Source organism: Heteronotia binoei, chromosome 1 (genome assembly GCF_032191835.1).
Source record: "Heteronotia binoei isolate CCM8104 ecotype False Entrance Well chromosome 1, APGP_CSIRO_Hbin_v1, whole genome shotgun sequence".
Classification (NCBI taxonomy): domain Eukaryota; kingdom Metazoa; phylum Chordata; class Lepidosauria; order Squamata; family Gekkonidae; genus Heteronotia; species Heteronotia binoei.
This window is the reverse complement of record NC_083223.1, coordinates 262520427-262543315: the sequence shown is the minus strand read 5'-3', so window position 1 is coordinate 262543315 and position 22889 is coordinate 262520427. Positions and strand designations below refer to the sequence as shown.

The window sequence follows — 22889 nt, the reverse complement described above, 5'->3', positions numbered from 1 at the left end:
AAAGATTGGACCAGGGGGTCCAATTCTATGAGCCCCAAAAGAAGGTGCCCCTATCCTTCATTATTTCCTATGGAAGGAAGGCATTGAAAAATTTGTGCAGTCCCCTTAAATGTGATGGCCAGAACTTCCTCGAAGTTCAATTATGCTTGTCACACCCTTGCTCTTGGCTCCGCCCCCAATGTCTCCTGGCTCCACCCCCAAAGTCTCCTGGCTCCACTCCCAAAGTCCCCAGGTATTTCTTAAATTGGATTTGGCAACCCTATGGCTGAACTCTGGATGAAAAAAGCTGGAGGAAATGGCTGCTTTGGAGGGTTTCTAGAAAGTGGGCGGGGCCTAGTGGAACTTTTTCCCAGCAAGGCTTTAGACTTGCTATTGGTGATTTGGCTGGCTGTGAGATTTTAAAAAATGTTTCTTTGGCAGCACTTGTCACTCACCACAATACAGTATTGCATGACTACAGGTAAGCGACAGTAGCCATTTTGTGTTTGGCTGCACCTAGGGTTGCCAATCCCCAGGTGGGGATAGGGGATCCTCCAGTTTGGAGGTCCCTTCCCCACTTAAAGGTCATCAGAAAGTGGGATGGGGGGGAAGGGAAATGTCTGTTGGACACTCATTTCCTATGGAGACCGATTTCCATAGGGAATAATGGAGAATTGATCTGTGGGTATCTGGGCCTCTGTGGGGGGGGGCTGTTTTCCCATTTTTGGGGCCCCATTTTTTGGGTCAGCATGGAGCTGGCCAGTGGATGGAATTCCCGCCCCCGAAGAGCTCTGTTGACACTGGATGTTCCCAGCATGATGCTGTCACTCAGAAGTGACATCATCAAACTGGGCACGTTGAGCGGGGAACGTTTGTAGCATTTGGATAAAAACTCGATGGCACTATTCCCCACTCTCAAAGTGCCCTTTGGAAAACCCTGAAGTTCTTTGCAAGCTTCAGGGATGCTCAGTCATTAAAGGCAGGTAAACTTAAGAACATGAAAGCATCAGAAGAGCCCTGCTGGATCAGACCAGTGAGAGTCCATCTAGTTCAGCATCCTGTCTCACACAGTGGTTTCAGCCAGTTCTTCTGGAGGGCCAACAACAGGGCAGAGAGGCTGAGGCCCTCCCCTCATAAGAACATCTGAAGAGCCCTGCAGGATCAGACCAATGGTCCATCTAGTCAAGCATTCTGTATCACATAGTGGCCCCAACCAGTTCCTTTGGAAGGCCAACAACTAGGGTTGCCAAGTCCAACCCCAGAAATATCTGAGGACTTTGGGGGTGGAGCCAGGAGACTTTGGGGGTGGAGCTGGGGGGAGGGAGGAAACGGCGCCGGGGAGCGTGGGGAGCCGCCCCGCAGCTGCCGCCTCTTCTCCGCTCGCCGTGGCTCCTCCTCTGAGATGGGCTCAGCCTGAGCCCATCTCGGAGAAGCAGCCACGGCGAGCGAAGAACAGGCGGCAGCGGTGCAGCGGCCTCTTCTCCGCTCGCCGTGGCTGCTCCTCCGAGATGGGCTCAGCCTGAGCCCATCTTGGAGGAGCAGCCACGGCGAGCGGAGAAGAGGCGGAAGCGGCGCGGCAGCCTCGCCCGCTCGGCCTCTGGGGTGGAAGCGGAGGGGGGGGGTGGAGGCGGGCCGGGGGCGTGGTGAGCCGCAAGTCCGGGTCCTAGAAAGGTCCGGATTCGCGGCTCGCCATGCTCCTGGCCTGCCTCGCCCTCCCCTGCGCTGCTGCCGCCTCTTGGCTGCTCCTCCGAGATGGGCTCAGCCTGGGCCCATCTCGGAGGAACAACTGCGGTGGGCGGGGAGGGGGCGGCAGCGGTGTGGTGCGGCGGCCTCGTGGCGGCCTCGCCTGCTCCAGGATCGGGCGGCTCGCCGTTTCCCCCCTCTCCCCCCGCTTCCATTTTTTTGGGGAGCGGGGGAAGAGGGTGGAAATCCTGGGGTCCCCCGCCAGGGCGGGAGGGTTGGGAAGCCTACCAACAACAGGGCAGAGAGGCTGAGGCCTTCCCCTCGTAAGAACATCAAAAGAGCCCTGCTGGATCAGACCAATGGTCCATCTTGTCCAGCATCCTGTCTCACACAGTGGCCCCAACCAGTTCCTCTGGAGGGCCAACAACAGGGCAGAGAGGCTGAGGCCTTCCCCTCATAAGAACATCAGAGGAGCCCTGCTGGATCAAACCAGTGAGGGTCCATCTAGTCCAGCATCCTGTCTCACACAGTGGCCTCTGCCAGTTCCTCTGGAGCACCAACAACAGGGCAGAGAACTGAGGCCTTCTTATAAGAACATCAGAAGAGCCCTGCGGGATTGGACCAGTGGTCCATCTAGTCCAACATCCCATTTGATCAGACTAGTGGTCCCTCTTGTCCAGCATCCTGTCTCACACAGTGGCCCTGCTGGATCAGACCAGTGGTCCATCTAGTCTAACATCCTGTCTCACACAGTGGCCAACCAGTTCCTCCGGAGGGCCAGCAACAGGGCAGCGAGGCCAAGGCCTTCCCCTGATGTTGCCTCCTGGCCTGGCATTCAGAGACATAGTAACTCTGAATGTGAAGGTTCCCCTCAGCCACAATGGCTAGTATCGTCTATGAACCCATATAATCCTCCGTTAAAGCTGATTATTCCTGTGGCCATCACTACATCTTCTGGCAGCAAATTCCACCTTGTAAAGTAGCGTAAAGCTGCCTTTCCAGAAAGTGGGGTTTGAACCATGGACCTGCAGACCTCCCACTTTTAGGGGCAGCCTCCTTAGCTACTGTTTTTAGATGGTTGGCCATGGGGGGTGGGGGCAGACAATAATTTGTGTGCGATTTCTTTGATAAAGGGTTAAAAAGCGCCAAGTGAACAGTTCTCCTGATGTGAATTTCTTTCTGTCTCTCTCCCTCAGGCTTCTCTAAAGATATCATAGTTGGGGGCCTCTCCAAAATGTCCATGGACAACAGAGGTCCCGTAACCGAAGGTGAGCCTCTGTGTGTGTTTGTGTGCTTGCCTTGCCTGACAAATGAACTACTCTCGCCAGCAGCTGCTTATTTATTTTATTATCCCTTTATTAATTATATTTATATCTCACCTGAGATACATTTAGTGGTGGAGCTGTGCCGTGAAAGCCTTTGAAAATTCATGGGAAGGCTTGTTTCGACTGGGTTGCCAGCTCTGGGTGGGGAAATATCTGGTGATTTTGGAGGTGGAGCCTGGGATCAGACCATTATATCCTCCACCCAGCAGGATATAATGCCATAGAGCCCACTTTCCAGAGCAGCCATTTTCTCCAGAGGTAAATATCAACAGGTTCCGATGTAAGTGAATAATCAAAGCCAAAAAAATCACCAGAATAGCAATAACACTTTTACACAATATAGTGTATATGCAAGCTACATTTATCTAAATACATGCAATAATCATCAGAAGTAACTTGTTAACCACTCATAATACTTAATTCAACAAATGCTCACAATACATAATTCATCAATGCGACTGGAAAAAGAGTTCCATTCACTCCCCCACAGTCTGCTGTATAAAGATAAAAAAAGTACAGTTCCTCTGAGGCACATGTCTTCCTGCATTGCCAGCTTATATACAGGCTTATGTTCAGCAACTTGGGTGGAGTCCTCAAATTTCCAGCAAAACTTGTCTCTGAGAGGGTAAGGGACCGTTAGCCCAGGATTCCTCACAGTTTCAGTGCCTGTCCTTTATCAGCCTTTTTCTCTCAATATTTTATCCTGGAGCCTCAGTGCAACATTTAACAACTTGGATCAACGCATGTCAATTGCTCTTTCTGTTCCGGCTCTCCAGGATAAAATATTGAATGAAAAAGGCTGATGAAGGACCGGCACTGAAACCGTATTATGAGCATTTTTGGCTTTAATTATTTTCTCCAGAGGAACTGATCTCTGTCACCTGGAGATCAGCTGTAATTGCAGGAGATCTCCGGCCACCACCTGGAGGTTTGCAACTATTTAGGATACCTACCTCAACATGTCAATTTTTGGCTTTTTGTGATTGCTGCCCTTTCTCCTCAGCGGACATTGAAGCCTTTGCCCAATACCTGAGGAACTTCACATCTGGCCAGCTGCTGCAGCTGAGTGAGTATTTCCGCCCAGAGTTCATCTACGTCATCGAAAATGACATTCCCACCGTGCTTCAGGAACTGATAAGCAGGAGGGTCGTCACGTATTCGCAAGCTCAGGTAATGGTGCCTTGGAGTTCTTTATAAATCAAGGAAGGGGCCGCGGCTTAGTGGTGGAGTGTCTGCTTGGTCCCAGGTTCAATCTCTGTCATCTCCCAAACACCTCTGCCTGAGATCTGTACCACTATCTCTCTGGAAGAAGGAGCTTCAGGGAGATCTGTCTCTTAATTGCAATACTCTAGCCCAGGGATGGCCAAACTGTGGTTCAGGAGCCACATGTGGCTTTTTCACGCATATTGTGTGGCTTTTGAAGCCCCCACTGCCCCATCGGCCATCTTGGAGAAGGCATTTGTCTCTTTAAATCACTTCTCCAAGCCAAACCAGCTGGAGGCTTGGAGAATGCATTTAAAGTTAAAGTTGCTTTCTTTTCACTGTTCCCTCCCCATCTATTTTCCTCTCTCCCTCCCTCCTCTTAAACATCTGATGTTTATTCTATGTGGCTCTCATGTTAAGCAGTTTTGGCCACCCCTGTGCTATACAGTTCACTCTCCAAAGCAGCAGCCATTTTCTCAGTTTTTAAAAAGTTTTATTCGTTTAAACTACTACAAGACAGAAGCGTTTCAGAGTATACATAAAAGAAAGGGGAAAGAGAGAAAAAGGGACATAAAGAATGGGAGAAATAGAAAACAGAAACCAGTACAAATGTATCAGTTATAATTCCACCTCTCAATATAATACTCTAATCTTTCTACCTACAAGTATAAAAATCTCCATTAAATGTTACCTTCCTTTCTTCTTTTACCAGGACAAGAAAAAAAAAGAATAATTCTTTTAGTAAACTAGTAAAGCATTGTACAACTAAACAATTCTTCTTACACACAAATCAGACTGTCTCATCCTCAAATTTTATTAAATTAATTTACAGCTATAACAAGCACAAATTAGATTATTAATTTGGCCAAAACCCTATCATAGAAAGCACATGTATTTTCTTTATTCATAGCAGATTGCATAAAGTACCTCAAATGCAGTCAATTACTTTATCAGTCTCTATCTAAAACATTTCTCCTACAGGCATGTTAAAGCATGTCTACCAAATTACCAAGTTGTTTAAATCCTGCAGCCGTTATGTTATCTAGCTTTCCACCATTAATCCTATTTTCACCCCATTAGCAACAATCTCTCTAAATAGGCAGACTGTCAATATTTACCTATTCACCGGGGAGAGAAGAAAGAGAAAGAGAAGAGAACATAAAAAAGACCCAAATTCCAAAGTCCTTCTTCCCCAGAGTTAAAAACTTTTAAGTTCCTTTAGTTTCTACGTCCAAGTTATATCCGAGGCAGCCCATTTGTCCATAACTTGTCTTCTAGCGTCATCTTATATTTCTTAGTCAGAGTTCCTTGGTCAGCCGTTCACCAAAGCAGAAAAAAAGATCCAAAATCCTTTTTGAGGGTGGATTTCCAGATCCAGATTTGACTGTTGAAGTGCAATTTTCCTCTTCTCGACATGGCCCGCCTCTTAAACCACCAAAGAAAGAGTTCTTCACCATTTTCCCTTCTCCAGTTGATCTTTTTAACGGTCTGCATCCGGTGAAGAATTAAAAATGCATCAGACAGGGCCATTTTCTTTTCCCTTTGTTTGTTTCGCATAATCACCATTTCCCCTTCTGTTTTCACTGCCACTGATTCACTCTTTTTAATACAGAGCTCCTGTCGATTTGCCCTTTCATTAGCTGTTAAATCCTCTTCACTCAAATAGTTACCTGTAAACATGAAGTAATCTCCAAGAAGCTGTGTGAGTGAAATAAAATCCTCCTTTAGAGATCTGAAATCTGCACTGATATCTTTTCCATGTGCCATTTCATTAAATTATGTCACTTTAAAACTCAGATTGTGCATAAGATCAGTCTCTTAAATCAGATTATTTTTCGCTTCTCTCTTGTTAATTCTCGTTCCACAGCAACTTTAACAAAAGTTGTTAAGAGACATTCTTTCAGCTACCGACAGATAAAGGAGACAGAACTTTCTGTATTTCCGTTTTGCATTCAGATCATATTGCAAATTCTTAATGATCTTTGTAATATATGTCCAATTAAAGTCCGGGTCAATTTTATTGTTTATATTCAAGCCGGTTTGAATAATTAAGAAGAAGAAGAAGAAGACATTGGATTTATATTCCGCCCTCCACTCAAGAGTCTCAGAGCGGCTCACAATCTCCTTTATCTCCCTCCCCCACAACAGACACCCTGTGAGGTGGGTGGGGCTGAGAAGACTCTCACAGCAGCTGCCCTTTCAAGGACAACCTCTGCCAGAGCTATGGCTGACCCAAGGCCATGCCAGCAGGTGCAAGTGGAGGAGTGGGGAATCAAACCTGGTTCTCCCAGATAAGAGTCCACACACTTAACCACTACACCAAACTGGCTCTCATCACATTCCAAGGCCTTTTGAAGTAATCCTTGAGCTAGTCTATTGAGCTAGTCTTTATGTTAAGTGACCCATCGGGGGGGGGGGGGTAGGGTTAGAGAAATAAAACACCTACTTGTTAGGCAGAGTTGTCGCTTTAGATGTGGAGAAATGTTGTTTTAAAGGATGTACTGGAGAATAAGAAAGCTGAAGCAATCGGGAGTTCTTCTTTCATTGCTGACTTCAGCATTTATAGCTGCGGAGCTTCAGGATGCACGATGGGTCTCGGGGGCCATTGCCTTTGGCCCCTTCCTCCCCCCTCCCGTGGAATTCCCATGCCGAAGAGAAGGCTCTACAAGCCCCCCCCTTTGGGGGTATCACTTTGGTGATCCCCCTCCAACGACCAGATTCAGAATTGCTGCAGAGAGCATCTGCAGACCACTCTGAAGTCAAGATGATGGGTCCCGGAAGTCCTCAGCAGCCATTTACTCCAGGGGAACTGTTGTCTGGAGAGCAACTGTAATAGCGGGAAAGCTCCAGGTTTCACCTGGAGGTTGGCAAGCCTGACACACATACAAAGACCCATCAAGTGTATACTGTGCATGGATTGTAGGTGCCATCACCATAACTTGTGGACAGGACTTCTGTCCCCTTGAAGGAGTATGGTTGAAAATTCAATCCCAGCTCTGCCCCACAGCCCAGTCCACTCTAGTAAACCGTTCCTGGGTTATCTGCTCTTCCACGTGGTCCTGCAAGACTCCGTTCTGTAAATGTAGCTATAATGAAAGTTGTCTCTGACTGCGCTCTTTTTTCACCACTCAGTTACTACGTTTAGCATAGGATTTGTCATAGGATTGCTAATGGAAGATGGGTAGGTGGCAGAGAAGCCAAACAAATTCTTTGCATCTCTGTTCCCTGTGGAAAGAGAAGACCCCAGAGCACACTAATTGACGCAGTAGCTCACTACTGTATTGCCAAAGTAGAATTTTTGCTCACAAGGCTCTGCAGTTTAGAGGGAACATTAATCCACACCACAGCAACTATTTTCAGGAAAGGAGGCTGAGGAACCGAGTCAAATTGAGTTGATGAGAGTTGAAGTTCTAAACCTATTGGGGAAATTAGTACATCTCTAGGCATAACCCCAAGAGTTCTCAGGGAACTCCAATGTGAAATAGTTGACTTAATAACTCATAGGTGTCAGGGCTGGCTCGCCCACTAGGCAAACCAAGTGGTTGCTTAGGGCGCCGGGAGGTAGGGGGCACCGAATTGGGCTCCCACTGGTGCCCATGGCAAATGCCTAGTTTGCCTCCCTCCCTCCCACCCTCCCCACCACTGCCGCAAGCCCCCCCACCCCCTTCCTTTTGTGGCACTGCCTGGCAGCGCCGTGATCCGTCGCCGCCACCCCCCCCCCCCCCCCCGTGTGCCACACCATGCTGCACCAAGGCTGGTCTTTACTGGCTTTAGTCCGGCTGGCGCAGCTTCTGCTTCTTTGAAGAGCCCACAACACAAGAGGATGTTGATGTGTTGAGTCCTCCTGCCACGGCATGACAGGAGCAAGGAAGAAGCAGGTGGATCTATCTGACAGCTGAGGTCAGATCAACCTTGCCAGCAAGCCGGTTTGGGCTGGATTATGACTAAGGGAAAGTACCTGCTGAAGTCAGCACTATATGGACTGCCTTGATTGGCTGACTTGTATATATAAGGACTGCAATACCTGTGTGTCTTTCTCTCAGTAGAGAGTTGGATCCTGGCAGAGCACTTTGTCACTCTGATGTATATTTCTCACCGCACTAGTAGCTTTGTATATATAGATTGTAAATACACTGATTTGATACTAGGTGCTGGTGTGTGGCTCTACTTCCTTCCGGAGTACGCTCTTGTACAGTTCTCTATTCCACCCTCTGCACACACACACGCACCGACAGAGGAGACTTTGCTCTCCCTCACTTCTGGTTTCTCCTTTCGCGTTGCAGGCTTTTCAAAGAAGTAGAAGCTGCACCAGCTGCATTGAAGACAGTAAGAACCAGCCTCGGTGCAGCACAGCACGCAGGGGGCGGGGGCGGTGATGGAGCGCAGCATTGCCTGGCAGTGCCGCAAAAGGAAGGCAGCAGTGGGGGGCAGAGAACTTGCCTGGGGTGCCACACGCCCGCGGGCTGGCGCTGATAGGTGCAACCTGTCACATGGCCACTGTACCAGAAGACTGCAGAGCAGCATATGTTACACCAATTTTTAAAAAGGGATCTAGAGGGGAACCAGGAAATTACAGACCAGGCAGCGTAACATCTGTCCCAGGCAAATTAATGGAAACTGTAATAAAAGACAGAATTGTCAGGCATATAGAGGGACAAAGCCCACAGAGGGGAAATCAGCCTGGCTTCTGTAAAGGGAAGCCCTGCCTGACCAACCTTTTGGAATTCTTTCAGAAAGTGAACAAGCACGTAGACAACGGTTACCTGGCAGGCAATACATACTTTGATTTTCAAAAGGCTTTTGACAAGATGCCTCACCAAAGACTCCCGAGTAAACCCAGGAGTCATGGGATAAGAGGACAGGTCCTCTGAAGGACCAAAAATAAGTTAAACAATAAGAAGCAGAGAGTAGGAATGAATGGAAAATGCTCTTGATGGAGTGAAGAAAGCAGTGGGGTCCATGTTGGGTGTACTGGTTAAGTGTGCGGACTCTTATCTGCGAAAACCGGGTTTGATTCCCCACTCCTCCACTTACAGCTGCTGGAATGGCCTTGGGTCAGCCATAGCTCTGGCAGAGGTTGTCCTTGAAAGGGCAGCTGCTGTAAGAGTCCTCTCAGCCCCACCCACCTCACAGCGTGTCTGCTGTGGGGGGAGAAGATATAGGAGATTGTAAGCCGCTCTGAGTCTCTGATTCAGAGAGAAGGGCGGGGTATAAATCTGCAGTCTTCTTGTTCTTCTTCTTTTGTCTGTGAGACCAGCTGGCCATCTTGACTTGGCTCTGTTCCATTTAGACTTATGCCGAGCTGGAGAAACATCGGGATGCAACAATAGCAGCAGAGACTCTGGTGAATGAAGTTCTTGCAGAGAGCCAAGATGCTGCCGTCGGGCTTTGGAAGTGTTTCTTTGCTCTCAGGAGCAGGTGGTCTCACCCTAACCTCCAGGGGATGGTAGAGGAAATCCTCCGAAACGGTAAGGTACCATGTCCTTCTCCTTCTTTCCCTGAAAAGTGAGTCAGGAAAGCTTGCAAAAGAAGTTTCTCATACCTTTGGTGGCTGAGTTGAACAGGACGGCAAGTGAGCCATTCTGATGTTTTTAAAACTGGTCATAGTGGCTGTGTTTGGGGGGAGATCAGATCAGGACCACAGTGCCGAGAGGGTTAACCAGGGTTAACAACTCCAGGTTAGAAAATACTTGGAGATTTTGGGAATGGAGCTTGAGTGGGGCTCTTTAGCTTGGAGTGGGGCTCTTTAGCTTGGAGAAACGTCGACTGCGGGGTGACATGATAGAGGTTTACAAGGTTATGCATGGGATGGAGAAAGTAGAGAAAGAAGTCCTTTTCTCCCTTTCTCACAATGAAATTGCTGAGCAGTCAGGCTAGAACAGATAAAAGGAAGTACTTCTTCACCCAAAGGGTGATTAGCATGTGGAATTCACTGCCACAGGAGGTGGTAGCAGCCCTCCCACTGTTGCCCCCCCCCAAGCACCAAAAATACAGAGCCTCACTTGCCCCCGACAGAGAGTTCTAACTATACCTTGTTTTGCTGAATTAAAATTAGAAGCATGGAACGCTTCTTCACCTCCACATGCTTACTTATGAGTATTGACTGCCCTCTACTGTGTTTCTTTGTACATTATTGAGATGAGGGTGCCCCCTTCTGGGGAGGAGAGAAACCTAGATCAGGAACTCAAAAAGGAAGGCAACAGGCAGCCTCCTCTGAGGGCAGGTCATTCTGCTGCATTTCTGCTGCAGGAGAGATTGAATGATCCAGTCATGCTTTGGGGGTAGGAAATGGCTGCTGCAGGGGAGCAGGCCAGGAAATTTGAGGAAACCCAGTATGTGGATGTTCCGCTGTCATTAAATGCCTCTGCATTTGCGGCAGCCATGAGAGATCCATCACTGTCCGGATGCCACCTAGGAGATCAATTATTTGTTTGGCGGGGGATGAGGAATCAGATGTTGCCAAATGTCATTGCCGACTGTTGCTCTTCCGTGTTTCCCAAAGGTAATGCACTGTTAGAAGAAATTCTTCTGAATGAATCTGGATGCAACCTTGATCTGGAAGTTAAAGGTACGAGGGAGTCACAGCCTCCACAATGATGCTTCTGGCTCTCATTGAATATGAAAATAAGAGAAACCATGTTGGATCAGGCCAGTGGCCCATCCAATCCAACACTCTGTGTCACACAGTAGGAACATAAGAGAAGCCGTGTTGGATCAGGCCAATGGCCCATCCAGTCCCACACTCTGTGTCAAACAGTAAGAACATAAGAGAAGCCACGTTGGATCAGGCCAATGGCCCATCCATTCCATAGTGGCAAAAAACAAAAGGTGCCATCAGGAGGTCCATCAGTGGGGCTACAGCACTAGAAGCCCTCCCACTGTGGCCCCCCAAGCACCAATAATACAGAGCATCACTGCCCCAGACAGAGAGTTCCATCTATACCCTGTGATTGATAGCCACTGATGGACCTCTGCTCCATATGTTTATCCAATCTGCTCTTGAAGCTGGCTATGCTTGTAGCCGCCACCACCTCCTGTGGCAGTGAATATGTATGAGGGGTGGCATCAAAGAGATCTGGGCTCCCCTCCCATGAATGGCTCCCCTCTTCTGTACTATGGTCATGCCTTACTTATGCCCAAAAGCCCAAATAATAAATATTTTTACTTATTTTCCTTAAAGTGTTATATCCTGCCTTTCTATTAAAAATACCAAAATGTGATTATAAACAGGGCTTTTTCTGGTAGCAGGAATTCCTTTGCATATTAGGCCACGCACCCCTGATGTAGCCAATCATCCTGGAGCTTACAGTAGGCCTTGTAAGCTCTTGGAGGATTGGCTACATCAGGGGTGTGTGACCTGATATGCAAAGAAGTTCCTGCTACAAAAAAAGCCCTGATTATGTCTTGCCATAATCTCCTATTTCATTTGAGTCCCCAACTTTCACTTTTTTAAAAAAAGGAAGCCTCTAAAACCTTTTTATTGCAAAGCTTCACCTTTCCTATTATATCTCTGCAACACAAAGGCCGATAGATTTGCCCTTTTTAAAAAAGTTGTAATTACTAGATTACTATAGCTTAGTATTAGAATGATCTATTGCCACAATCTACCAGCTCTTCTGAATTCCTGGCTTTCATGGAGATAGAGATAAAAACTGAGATTTAGGAATTCAGAAGAGCTGGCAGATGGTGGCAATAAATATAGATCATAGAATCATAGAGTTGGAAGAGACCTCCAGTCCAACCCCAGTTCCAGTTCCAGTTGGAAGGGACCTCTAGTCCAACCCCCCGCACAATGCAGAAAACTCACAAACACTTCCCCCTAAATTCACAGGATCTTCATTGCTATCAGATGGCCATCTAGCCTCTGTTTAAAAACCTCCAAGGAAGGAGAACCCACCACCTCCTGAGGAAGCCTGTTCCACTGAGGAACCGCTCTAACGGTCAGGAAGTTCTTCCTAATATTGAACCGGAAACTCTTCTGATTTAATTTCAACCCATTGGTTCTGGTCCTACCTTCTGCGGCTACAGAAAACAATTCTGCAGCCCCAGATGTCTGATAATGTACCGAGACTGTGCTCTTTCCTACAAGATCATGTTGAGAAAAAAAAAATTGATAGTCATGTAGCATATTCCTATGTGTCATTATTTTTTAAAGCAATTATTTATTCAATTTATATCACACTATTCTTCCATCATGGAACTTGAGGAATATTTATTTATTTAGGCAATTTATATTCTGCCCTTTCCCAAAACGGGCTCAGGGTGGATCACAACATTCTAAAAACAATATAAGTCAACAGTTAAAAACCAGGAAGTCCCCAATCCAGACATTAACCAGATCCTATCTTCCTTAGCTTCAGCGAGGTCATGTGCCCTCCAATATTTCTCTAAGCCGTTCAGTCTTGAGAGCAAAATTCTACTTTGTGAGCTACTGGGATTAAAGTTGTGAGCCACTGCTTCAATTAACTTGCTCTGGGGCCATTTTTCCTGAGCTGAGGCAAAAATGTGTGAGCTGGAGGCTAAAAAACTGTGAGCTAGTTCACACTAACTCAGGTTAGAGAGAACACTGGCAGCCCCCAGCTGTACTCATGGGACCAGGGCCAGCCCTAAACTGTCTGGCATCCTAGGCGAGGCTAGCTTCTGGCAACCCCCCCCCCCAATGATAATGTCACCAAGTCACATGGGGTGCCCACTTTGGCGCCCCCAGAAGGCCAGCGCCCTAGGCAATTGCCTAGTCCGCCTAACGGCACGGTTGGCCCTTCATGGGACACTGGCTATCTTCCACCTTCCAGCCTAAAAGTCTGGCTTAGAGCCCTTGATATGCTAATTCAGGATATTCGTTTTTAAAAGGATTGTCATGTGATTCATCTAGATGATTTTGGCATCTGAGTTCACTCTCTCTGTCTGAACTGCTGCAGTGCCGAAATCACTGACTACAAAGTCGTCTTCATTTCTCAGAAGCTGAGCCTAACTTGGCTGTTCCTGTGGTGTTTTGTAGCCCCCTGAGTAGCCCTGACTAACCTGAGCTCAGCTAAACAGGGTCAGCTTGTTGGGAGATAGGGTTGTCAAGTAGGGTTGCCAAGTCCAATTCAAGAAATATCTGGGGACTTTGGGGGCGGAGCCAGGAGACTTTGGGGATGGAGCCAGGAGACATTGGGGGAGGAGCCAAGAACAAGGCTGTGACAAGCATAATTGAACTCCAAGGGTGTTCTGGCCATCACATTTAAAGGGACGGCACACCTTTTTAAATGCCTTCCTTCCATAGGAAATAATGAAGGATAGGGGCACCTTCTTTTGGGGCTCATAGAATTGGACCCCCTGGTCCAATCGTTTTTAAACTTGGAGGATATTTTGGGGAGAGGCACTAGATACTATACTGAAAATTTGGTGCCTCTACCTCAAAAAACAGCCCCCCCAAGCCCCCGGTACCTCCAGATCAATTCTCCATTATACCCTATGAGAATCAATCTCCACATAGGGAATAATGAAGTGCTCAGCAGACGTTTCCCTTCCCACCCCCTCTGTTTCTCGGGACTCTGAAGCGAGGGATTGGCCTCTCTATTCATGAGTTGCTGCCAAATTCTTCAAAGTAACACAGACACCCCATCCCAAGAGGAAGCCTTTCCATCGGAGACAGAAGGCTCCGAACGTGGAAAGGCACATGGTGGTTGTGGGGGGGGCGGGGCTTCCCCCCGCTGGTTAGCTGACTGGGGGCGGGAAGGAGTCTTGGAAAGCGGAAGAACTCCCGCTGGGACCTGGGGATTGGCAAACCTATTGTCAAGTCTGTTATGGAAAATACCTGGAGACTTTGGGTGTGAATCTGGGAGAGGGCAGGGTTTGGGGAGGGGCCTCAGTAGGGTCCAATGTCACAGCCATTATCTCCAGGGGAGCTGATCTCTGCCACCTTCTAAGCAGCCATTTTCTCCAGGGGAGCTGATCTCTGCCAGCGGGAGATCAGTTGTAAAAGTGGGAGATCCCCAGGCCCCCCCTGGAGGCAGGAGACCATCTGGGAAGACTGGGATGCTATGCAGAGGAAGGCCATGGCAACTGCCCCCCCTCTGCTTACCTCTTGCCTGAAAATCCCCACGAGGGGTCACCATTGGTTGGCTATGACCTGGCTGCACTTAATTATTATTTTGTTCTCTTCCGCCCAGCTTGTCAGGATGAACACAAAAATATTCTGAGGAAACAAACCAAAATGCTGAAAGAGTGTGGCAGTCAGGCTCAGTCTGAAGGGCAGAGCTTTCCCATCCTCAGTCGCTATGTAGAGATAAAAATAGTCTCCGATGTCCACTTCAGGAAACAGAGCGCTGAGGAATACGAGGCCCTGGCAGCCGCTGGCGAACTGAACGAATATCGCCTCCGCCACAAAACGCAAGCCGAGTTGGAACGGATCACGCCGGATCGTCTCTTCCGCTGGTGCTTTCGATCCGGCCGCTCCCCTCGGTCTGTGATGGTGAGCGGAGTGGCTGGGGTGGGCAAGACGACCCTTGTGCAAAAATTCGTGTTTGACTGGGCCACAGGGAGACATTACCAGAAATTCGCTTTCGTTTTCCTCTTCAAATTCCGAGACCTTAATGCCTTGGGGCCAACAACCAGTCTGGAACAGCTCATCCAACAGGCGTACCCCCAGTTAAGTGACCACCTTCCAATGATTCTACAGGACACAAAGAAACTGTTGTTCATCTTTGATGGTTTGGATGAGAGCAACTGCGACTTGGATTTGAGCCGGAACCGATCCCAAGACCTCTGCGACCAGGTGGGAGACGTGAAACCCGTCTGCGTGATCGTGGCCAGCTTGCTCAAACAGACCCTTCTCAAAGGCTGTTCTGTCCTCCTGACCAGCCGGCCAAACAAACTCGTTCACTTGGAGACTGGGGTCCTCCATCGCGTGGCCAGCATCGTGGGCTTCCTTTCCCAGGAACGAGAAAGATACTTCCGCAACTTCTTTGAAGATGATGTGGTCACCCACAAGGCCTTGTCCTATGTGAGGGACAGCCAAGTTCTCTACACCCTCTGCTACAATCCCTCCTACTGCTGGATCACTTGCACTGCGTTGCAGCCTTGCTTTACCTCCAAGACGGGCCAGCTTCAACCCCTTCCAAAAACCATGGCCCAGCTCTTTGTGAGCTACATGAAGCACATGTTGGCCAATCACAGCAAGCAGCTCCCTGGACCGCCAGAAGTGCGGGAGATGCTGATAAAGCTGGGCTGGTTGGCCGATTATGGCCTCAACAACCACACCTTGGTCTTTGACCAAAACTATTTGGAGGCCTTCAATTTGGACAGGTCTCCTTTCCTAACGGCCTTCCTGGTGGAGAACATCCAAGCTGGCATCTCGGTCTCTTCAGTCACCTATTCCTTCGTTCACCTCACCGTTCAAGAGTTCTTCGCTGCCCTCGTCCATTACTTAGACTTCAAGGAGCAGAATTTTGAGGACGTCATGGTGTCAGCTAAGAGTAACCGAGGTGGGGAGTATGAAATTTTTTCTCGTTTTCTCTGTGGCCTCTCTCACCCTGCCACGAGGGCACCCCTGGAGGAGAACTTGGGGAAGTTCTCCACGGTGACCACCAAGCGTGTCATTGAATGGCTCGCCAAGATGGACTGGAAAACTTTGATAAGCATGGACACCGGTGGCAGAAAAAATGGCACGGAAAAGAAAAGGAAGGCCATGAACATCTTCCATTTGCTTTTTGAGGCTCACAATACTCAGCTCGTGCGTCAGGCGGTGGAGGAGACTTCCTATATGGACTTCTCGGAGCTGTTCCTCATGCCCGTCGATTGTATCATCCTTGCTTATGTCTTCAGCTGTTGCAGGCAGATTGCGGGCCTAAACCTTGACTCCTGCCTCATCCAGGTGGAAGGGTTGCAACGGCTTGGCCCTCAGCTACACAAGATCAGAGAACTGAGGTGAGAGAGTGAAGGGAAATTCGGGGATGGTGTAAAATTGGGAGGGTGGCACGCAACTTTGAGGGTGGTTACCATCTGCCAAATCGTCTGCTCCCCTATATGCTCTTCGGTGTTCCTAGTTACCTTCACTGGAAAGCGCTTTCCTGATCTAAACAAGCAGGGCTTTTTTGAGCAGAAACTCACAGGAACGCAGCTCTGGCTGGGTTGGTATCAGGGGGTGTGACCTCATATGCAAATGAGTTCCTGCTGGACCTTTCCCCACAAAAAGCCCTGTGTGAAACAATGGTGGCATCGGGGCGTGTGGCTTAATATGCAAATGAGTTCCTGCTGGGCTTTTTTTTCCTATGAAAAATCCCTGCGCGAAACATTTGTGTTGTCAGAAGGTGTGGCCTAATATGCAAATGAGTTCCTGCTGGGTTTTTTCTACCCCCAAAAGCCCTGTAAACAAGGCATCCCTGACCTGGATGGCCCCATGCTAGCCTGATCTCATAAGATCACAAAAGAGATAATGTATAGATCACAAAAGCTAAGGAGGGTGAGCCCTGGCCAGTATTTGAATGGGAGACCACCAGAGAAGTCCATAGTCCCTATGCAGAGGCAGGGAATGGCAAACCACCTCTGAACTTTGACCGAGATGGCCCAGGTTAGCTATATCTCATCTGATCTTGGAAGTTAAGTATGGTTGAGCCAGTTTGGTGTAGTGGCTAAGTGCGCGGACTCTTATCTGGGAGAACCGGGTTTGATTCCCCACTCCTCCACTTGCTGGAATGGCCTTGGGGCAACCATAGCTCTTGTAGGAGTTGTCCTTGAAAGGGCAGCTTCTTGGAGAGCTCTCTCAGCCCCATCTACCTCACAGGGTGTCTGTTGTGGGGGGGAGAAGATATAGGAGATTGTAAGCCGCTCTGAGTCTCTGACTCAGAGAGAAGGGTGGGGTATAAATCTACAATTCTTCTTCTTCTTGACCCTGGTTATTACTTGTATGGGAGACCACCCAGGAAGTCCAAGGTTGCTATTTTTTTTTTAAGTTGCTGCTCACCTAAAGGGTCTTGTGGTGACCTGCAACCTGAAAACTAATAAGGTAAAAAACAACCTATAACAAATATAAAATGTGAACATCAAAATATTAAAACATGTGGCTATCACCACACCCCCATTAACACCGCCCAAACATGTGATTACCCTCCAAAGGCCAACCTAAATAATTCAGCTTTTCATGCCCTGTGGAAACTAAACACACCCAGCAGGGCATGGGTGTCATATGAGAGTCCAGTCCACAAAGCAGGGGCCACAACAGAGAAGACCCTTCCCCTGGCGACAGCTAACCAAGACATCCTGGGGTCAGGCACCTGTAAGAGGCTCCTACGCAAGAAGAAGAAGATGATATTGGATTTATATCCCACCCTTCACTCCGAATCTCAGAGTCTCAGAGCGGCTCACAATCGCCTTTATCTTCCTCCCCCACAACAGACACCCTGTGAGGTGGGTGGGGCTGAGAGAGCTCTCACAGCAGCTGCCCTTTCAAGGACAACTCTGCCAGAGCTATGGCTAACCGAAGGCCATTCCAGCAGTTGCAAGTGGAGGAGTGGGGAATCAAACCCGGTTCTCCCAGATAATCCGTGCACTTAACCACTACACCAAAATGGGGAATCAAATCCAGTTCCACTGCTCTTAAACACCACACCACACCAGGCCACACCACACCAGGCCACACTTAACCACTACAAGGGCGTGCAGGGGATTGTAAAAGGAGAGGGCCTCAGATGGTGAAAGGGCATTAAAGGTTAACACCAGCACCTTGAATGGGATCTGGAGACTAACTGGTAACCAGTGCCACTACTGAAAAATTGAAGCAATATAAGCTGATCGTGATGCTCTGGTCAGCCACCTGGCGGCTGCCTTTTGGGTCACCTGCAATTTCTGAAGCGTTTTCAAGGCTATGCACAGGAAGGCAAATGGCAAAATACCGCTGTTTGTCTCTCGCCTTGAAAACCCACGGGGTTGCTGTAAGTCCTGCAACTTGAAGGTACTTTCCGCTACAGTCATACTTTTTGATCCAGTGGGGCCCTTCTGATGTTCTTATGTTGATGGACCGATAGTCTGATTCAGTGCAAGGCAGCTTCAGGTGTTCACATTCCCATTTTTATGCTAAACCCGGAGAATCCAAAGCCCCATCCTGCTTGCCAATTGCAAAGGCTGGTTTTATTACACCCCAGTTGTCTGAAGATGTCTTTGGAATCCTCACGTCCAGCCCACGGGAACTCAACCTGGGGTGCCTTTTTCAAATTCTGTATTCCAGGCAATCCCAGATAGAAATGTTAATAAGAGAATCTGTCAACGGAATGCTCCTTTGTGTGCTTTTTGGTGCATGCATAGACCCTCCAGGAGGGAATCCACATTGAGTCTCCAGGACCTCAGTGGCACATGTGAGAGAAGAAGGCAGTCAAAGACTTGGAGATATTAAACACTACGGGCGTTTTCGCACTGACCTTAATCGGCAGCGATGTCCCTCTTCACCACGCAGGATCTGCGCGGATTTCGCACCAATTGCTGCGGAGCACCCGGAAGAGCCGCAAAGTCCCGTGGCGTCGCAAATGGTTTTCGCGGAAAACCAACTTTACATTTGCGATGCAAAAGCCGCGGGACTTTGCGGCTCTTCCGGGTGCTCCGCAGCAATTGGTGCGAAATCCGCGCAGATCCTGCGCGGTGAAGAGGGACGTCGCTGCCGATTAAGGTCAGTGCGAAAACGCCCTGTCTCTTTTGACTTCCAGCTCTTTGTTCAGCTTGTCAACAATATATTCGATGTCCTCTCTGTTCTTGCAACTCACAACCAAATCATCAACGTAAACCAGAAGGCACTGATATTCTCCATCTTTGAGTCTGGTGTACAAGCAGGGTTCAGGCTTCCCTTGCTCCGATCCGTGTGTTAGAACAGGGCCTTTTGAGCAGAGCAAACGCCCAATGCTGTTGTATCTTTTGTCCTTCATTCACAGTCTCCAAAACAATGACCTGAAAGATGCGGCAGTGAAGGATCTCGTTTGTGCCTTGACGCATCCGGACTGCAAACTGGAGAGCCTGAGGTACTGCTCGTGTGATGGGAAGCAACAATTGATGTTAGTTTTGTGTTTGATGGTTTATCTGCTGCTGCCCCTTTAAGACTGTTTTGCTTGAGCCTGGCCATTTATATTTTTTACCAGCCAAAACTCTAAAAAACAGAACTGCAGCAAAGCGTAAATGTTCATGTAACACATTAAATGATGCAAAATGACACTACAGGATCCAACTTGCAGCAAACTATACATCAGGGGTGTCAGACCTGTGGCCAGGGGGGCCAAATCAGGCCCCCCGGAGGGCTCCTATCAGGCCCGCAAGCAACTCACTGTCATCTGTTCCCTTCTCCCTCTCTTGCTTCCTTCTGCATCACAACTTGCATTGCCAGGCTTGCTTAATTGCACAGGAGCTACACAGCAAAGCTCCTCCCTTGGGGAGGAAGTGGGGGAAGGAGAGCTGGCTTTGCCAGGCTCTCTCAGTTGCACAGCAGAGGTATTGAGCCACGCCTCTCTTCCTTCTGTTGGCTGAGGCTCAACAAGCCAGTGGTGAGGTGGATTAGGCTGTATGTGCGTTTGTCTGTGTCCTTTATAAAGTTTATATCTCCCCTACCTGGCATTACATTTTATGGCACACATGGCCCGGCCCAATAAGGTCACATTTATGTCAGATCGTGCTCTTATGAGTTTGACACCCTTGCTATACACAGTAGTATAGACCACAGTCCCCAATAATGCATCTAAATAACTTTGCGGCTGAAATCTCCACTCATCTATGAAAGTCACTGAACATAAGAACCTAAGAGAAGCCATGTTGGATCAGGCCAATGGCGCATCCAGTCCAACACTCTGTATCACACAGTGGCCATAAGAACATAAGAGAAGCCATGTTGGATCAGGCCAATGGCGCATCCAGTCCAACACTCTGTGTCACACAGTGGCTAACAAAAAAAAGGAGGTTCACAAGTGGAGCTAGAAGTCCTTCCATTTTGCCCCTGCCCCAAGCACCAAGAATACGGAGCATCACTGCCCCAGACAGTTCCATTAATATGCTGTGGCTAATAGCCACTGATGGACCTCTGCTCCATATTTTTATCCAAACCCCTCTTGAAGCTGTCTATGCTTGTAGCCGCTGCCACCTGTGGCAGTGAATTCCACATGTTAATCACCCTTTGGGTGAAGAAGTACTTCCTTTTATCCATTTTAACCTGACTGCTCAGCAATTTCATTGAATGCCCACGAGTTCTTATATTGTGAGAAAGGGAGAAAAGTACTTCTTTCTCTACCTTTTCTATCCCATGCATAATCTTGTAAACCTCTATCACGTCACCCCGCAGTAGATGTCTCTCCAAGCTGAAGAGCCCCAAGTGTCACACACACACTCCACCCCAGTCACACACACACACGTATTCTCAGGGCCCTTCTGAAGACCTCCTCCCTCTGCAGGTTGGGAACATCCTGAAGATTTGGGGGGTGGAGCAGTGGGAACAGATGGGGTTTGGGGAAGGGGTCAGTGGGGATATCGATGCCCCCCGAGTCCCCACTCTGAAATCGCCCTTTCCTATGGTGGTGGGGGGCGGGTTTGATCTTTGCAGTCTGGAGATGCACTGTTGTTAGAGCACATCTCCAGGCCCTCCCTGGAGGCTGGCAATCCTGTCCCAATCAAGACAAAAACCCCCCCCAAAACACAATACTGGGTGACTTTAGGCAGGTCACTTCTCCAACCTGCCTCATTATATTACTTACGGTACAATTCTAAACAGAGTTGCACTGCTCTATATCCATTGAAGTTAATGGGCTCAGCAGAATGTAGCCCTGCTTTGGATTTAAATGTTAGTAATAAAAAAACCCTGCAGAATGTTGCCTGAAAAGAGCGATGCCACCTCCAGCTTTTGACTATCTAGTGAACTGCTGCCTAAATTTATGCTCATATTTCCATACACACTCCTGCTGGTCAGTGACTATTTTGGTAATTTATTTATCTACTATATTCATAGTCCACTTGTCTCACTGAAATGATTGCATGGTCAATAAAGCTTAATAGTAAATACCTCAATGGAGAGCCAGAGATTTAAGGATAACTGAACATATGCAGAAGCCAAAACTGTACATAGATGTTTCTTTCCCTTACATGTTGGCACCTAGAAATTTTGGGGGTTTCAGTAAACAACATTAAAATGTAGTTGTTGTAGATTTTCTGGGCTGTATGGCTGTGGTCTTGGCATTGTGATACCTGACATTTCGCCAGTAACTGTGACTGGCATCCTCGGTGGTATAACTCAGAAAACTGGAGTTCTCACTGGGTCAAAGTGTGAAGAAGATGGTTATTATTATTATTATTATTATTATTATTATTATTAGGCAGGTAATTTAAATCTACTCTGGAAGGTGGGGTAGGGCTGAGTCATTATCTTGTAGGAGCTTCCCAGGCTGTGACATGCTAATAGAGACGCTTTCCTGAGGAGGTTCTTTTGTGTATTCAATAGCCAATCCATATACAAAAGAACCTCCTCAGGAAAGCTCCTCTATTAGCATGTCACAGTGGCCGTGAAAGCCTTCAACAACATAAAATTAAAATTCTCGGGGATACCAATACTGTACTGCATGGTTTGAATGGCTATTTTCTCTCCTTTCACGTCCTTCTCTTTCTGGCCTCTCTGCTCTAGCTTGGCAAAAAATGCCTTTACCGAACCATGCTGTGAAGACCTGGGTTCTGCTCTGTCAGTGAATCAGACCCTCCTGAAGCTTGATCTGTCCAAAAATAAACTGCAGGACGGAGGCCTTTCCAGCCTGTTGAAGGCATTCAGTGATCCCCGGTGCAAGATAAGGGAACTGGTGTAAGTGACAATCGCTTCGGCGCAGGCAAAGAAACCAAAAAGTAGAAGCCAGTATCCAAACTTTAAAAAACAAACAACCCCAAGTGTCAGCTCCTGAGCAGTCCTCAATAAGCAGACCTCTTTCTGATGTTCAGGAAAGGTTTATGTTTATTGATAGACGCATCACAGCAGTACGACTCTGTGTTAGATCTCGTGTTTGCTATTGAGGCCAGATCTATGTACCCTCTCCTGGGCTGTTATGAGCCCGCCAAAAGTCAGAACAGAAAGCCCGTACAAAGCAAAGGTAACAGTTTCTCACCCAGCTTCCCACTGCATGTTAACAGGTGCCAAGACAGTCTCTGAAGTGAAGACAGCATATCCTTCAAGCCCAGACACGAGCATCCCAGCCAGAGTGGAATAAGTACTTTATGCGTTACAGACCAAAGCCAAGCAAGCGAAGCACAGCAGAGCCTAACTCCCCCAAAACATTCTCAGAACAGTTACAGCAAATACAGAGGCCAAAAATATTCATGGCAGGGGCCCTTGACACCAAGCAAACTAGCCACACCTGGAGAATTCTGGGATTCAATACAGCGAAATTTATGAAACTGCGTGAACAAAGAAAACAATAGAGAGGTTCCCCCCCTCAATGCTGGAACCTATATGGAACTCATTGCCTAGGGTTGCCAACTACACCTTGGGAAATTCCTGGAGATTTTGGGATGGAGTGATTTTTCGTCAATCTTAAAAGCAGAACTATAAAAGATATAGGTTAAGGTTGCCAGTTTTGGGTGGGTGAGTTTTTGGAGATTTGGGAGTGGGGCCTATGGCAGCACCCATGACACAGGTGGAGTTTGGGGAGGTCACCTGGGATGTGACGCCACAGAATCCACCCTCCAAAGCTGCCGTTTCCTTCAGGAGACTAAGAG

General features: G+C 48.0%; 1 protein-coding gene across 1 annotated transcript in view; it reads left to right on the top strand.

Annotated features, from left to right (window-relative positions):
* Positions 1-22889, top strand: part of LOC132581218 (NACHT, LRR and PYD domains-containing protein 12-like) — a 37391-nt gene that overhangs the window by 9977 nt on the left and 4525 nt on the right. Inside the window, exons 2-9 of the mRNA XM_060252411.1 lie at positions 728-849; positions 2859-2930; positions 3991-4157; positions 9481-9658; positions 10693-10758; positions 14345-16100; positions 19091-19177; positions 21811-21981. Coding sequence (XP_060108394.1) covers positions 728-849; positions 2859-2930; positions 3991-4157; positions 9481-9658; positions 10693-10758; positions 14345-16100; positions 19091-19177; positions 21811-21981 — 2619 coding nt within the window. The remainder of the gene's footprint in view (positions 1-727; positions 850-2858; positions 2931-3990; positions 4158-9480; positions 9659-10692; positions 10759-14344; positions 16101-19090; positions 19178-21810; positions 21982-22889) is intronic.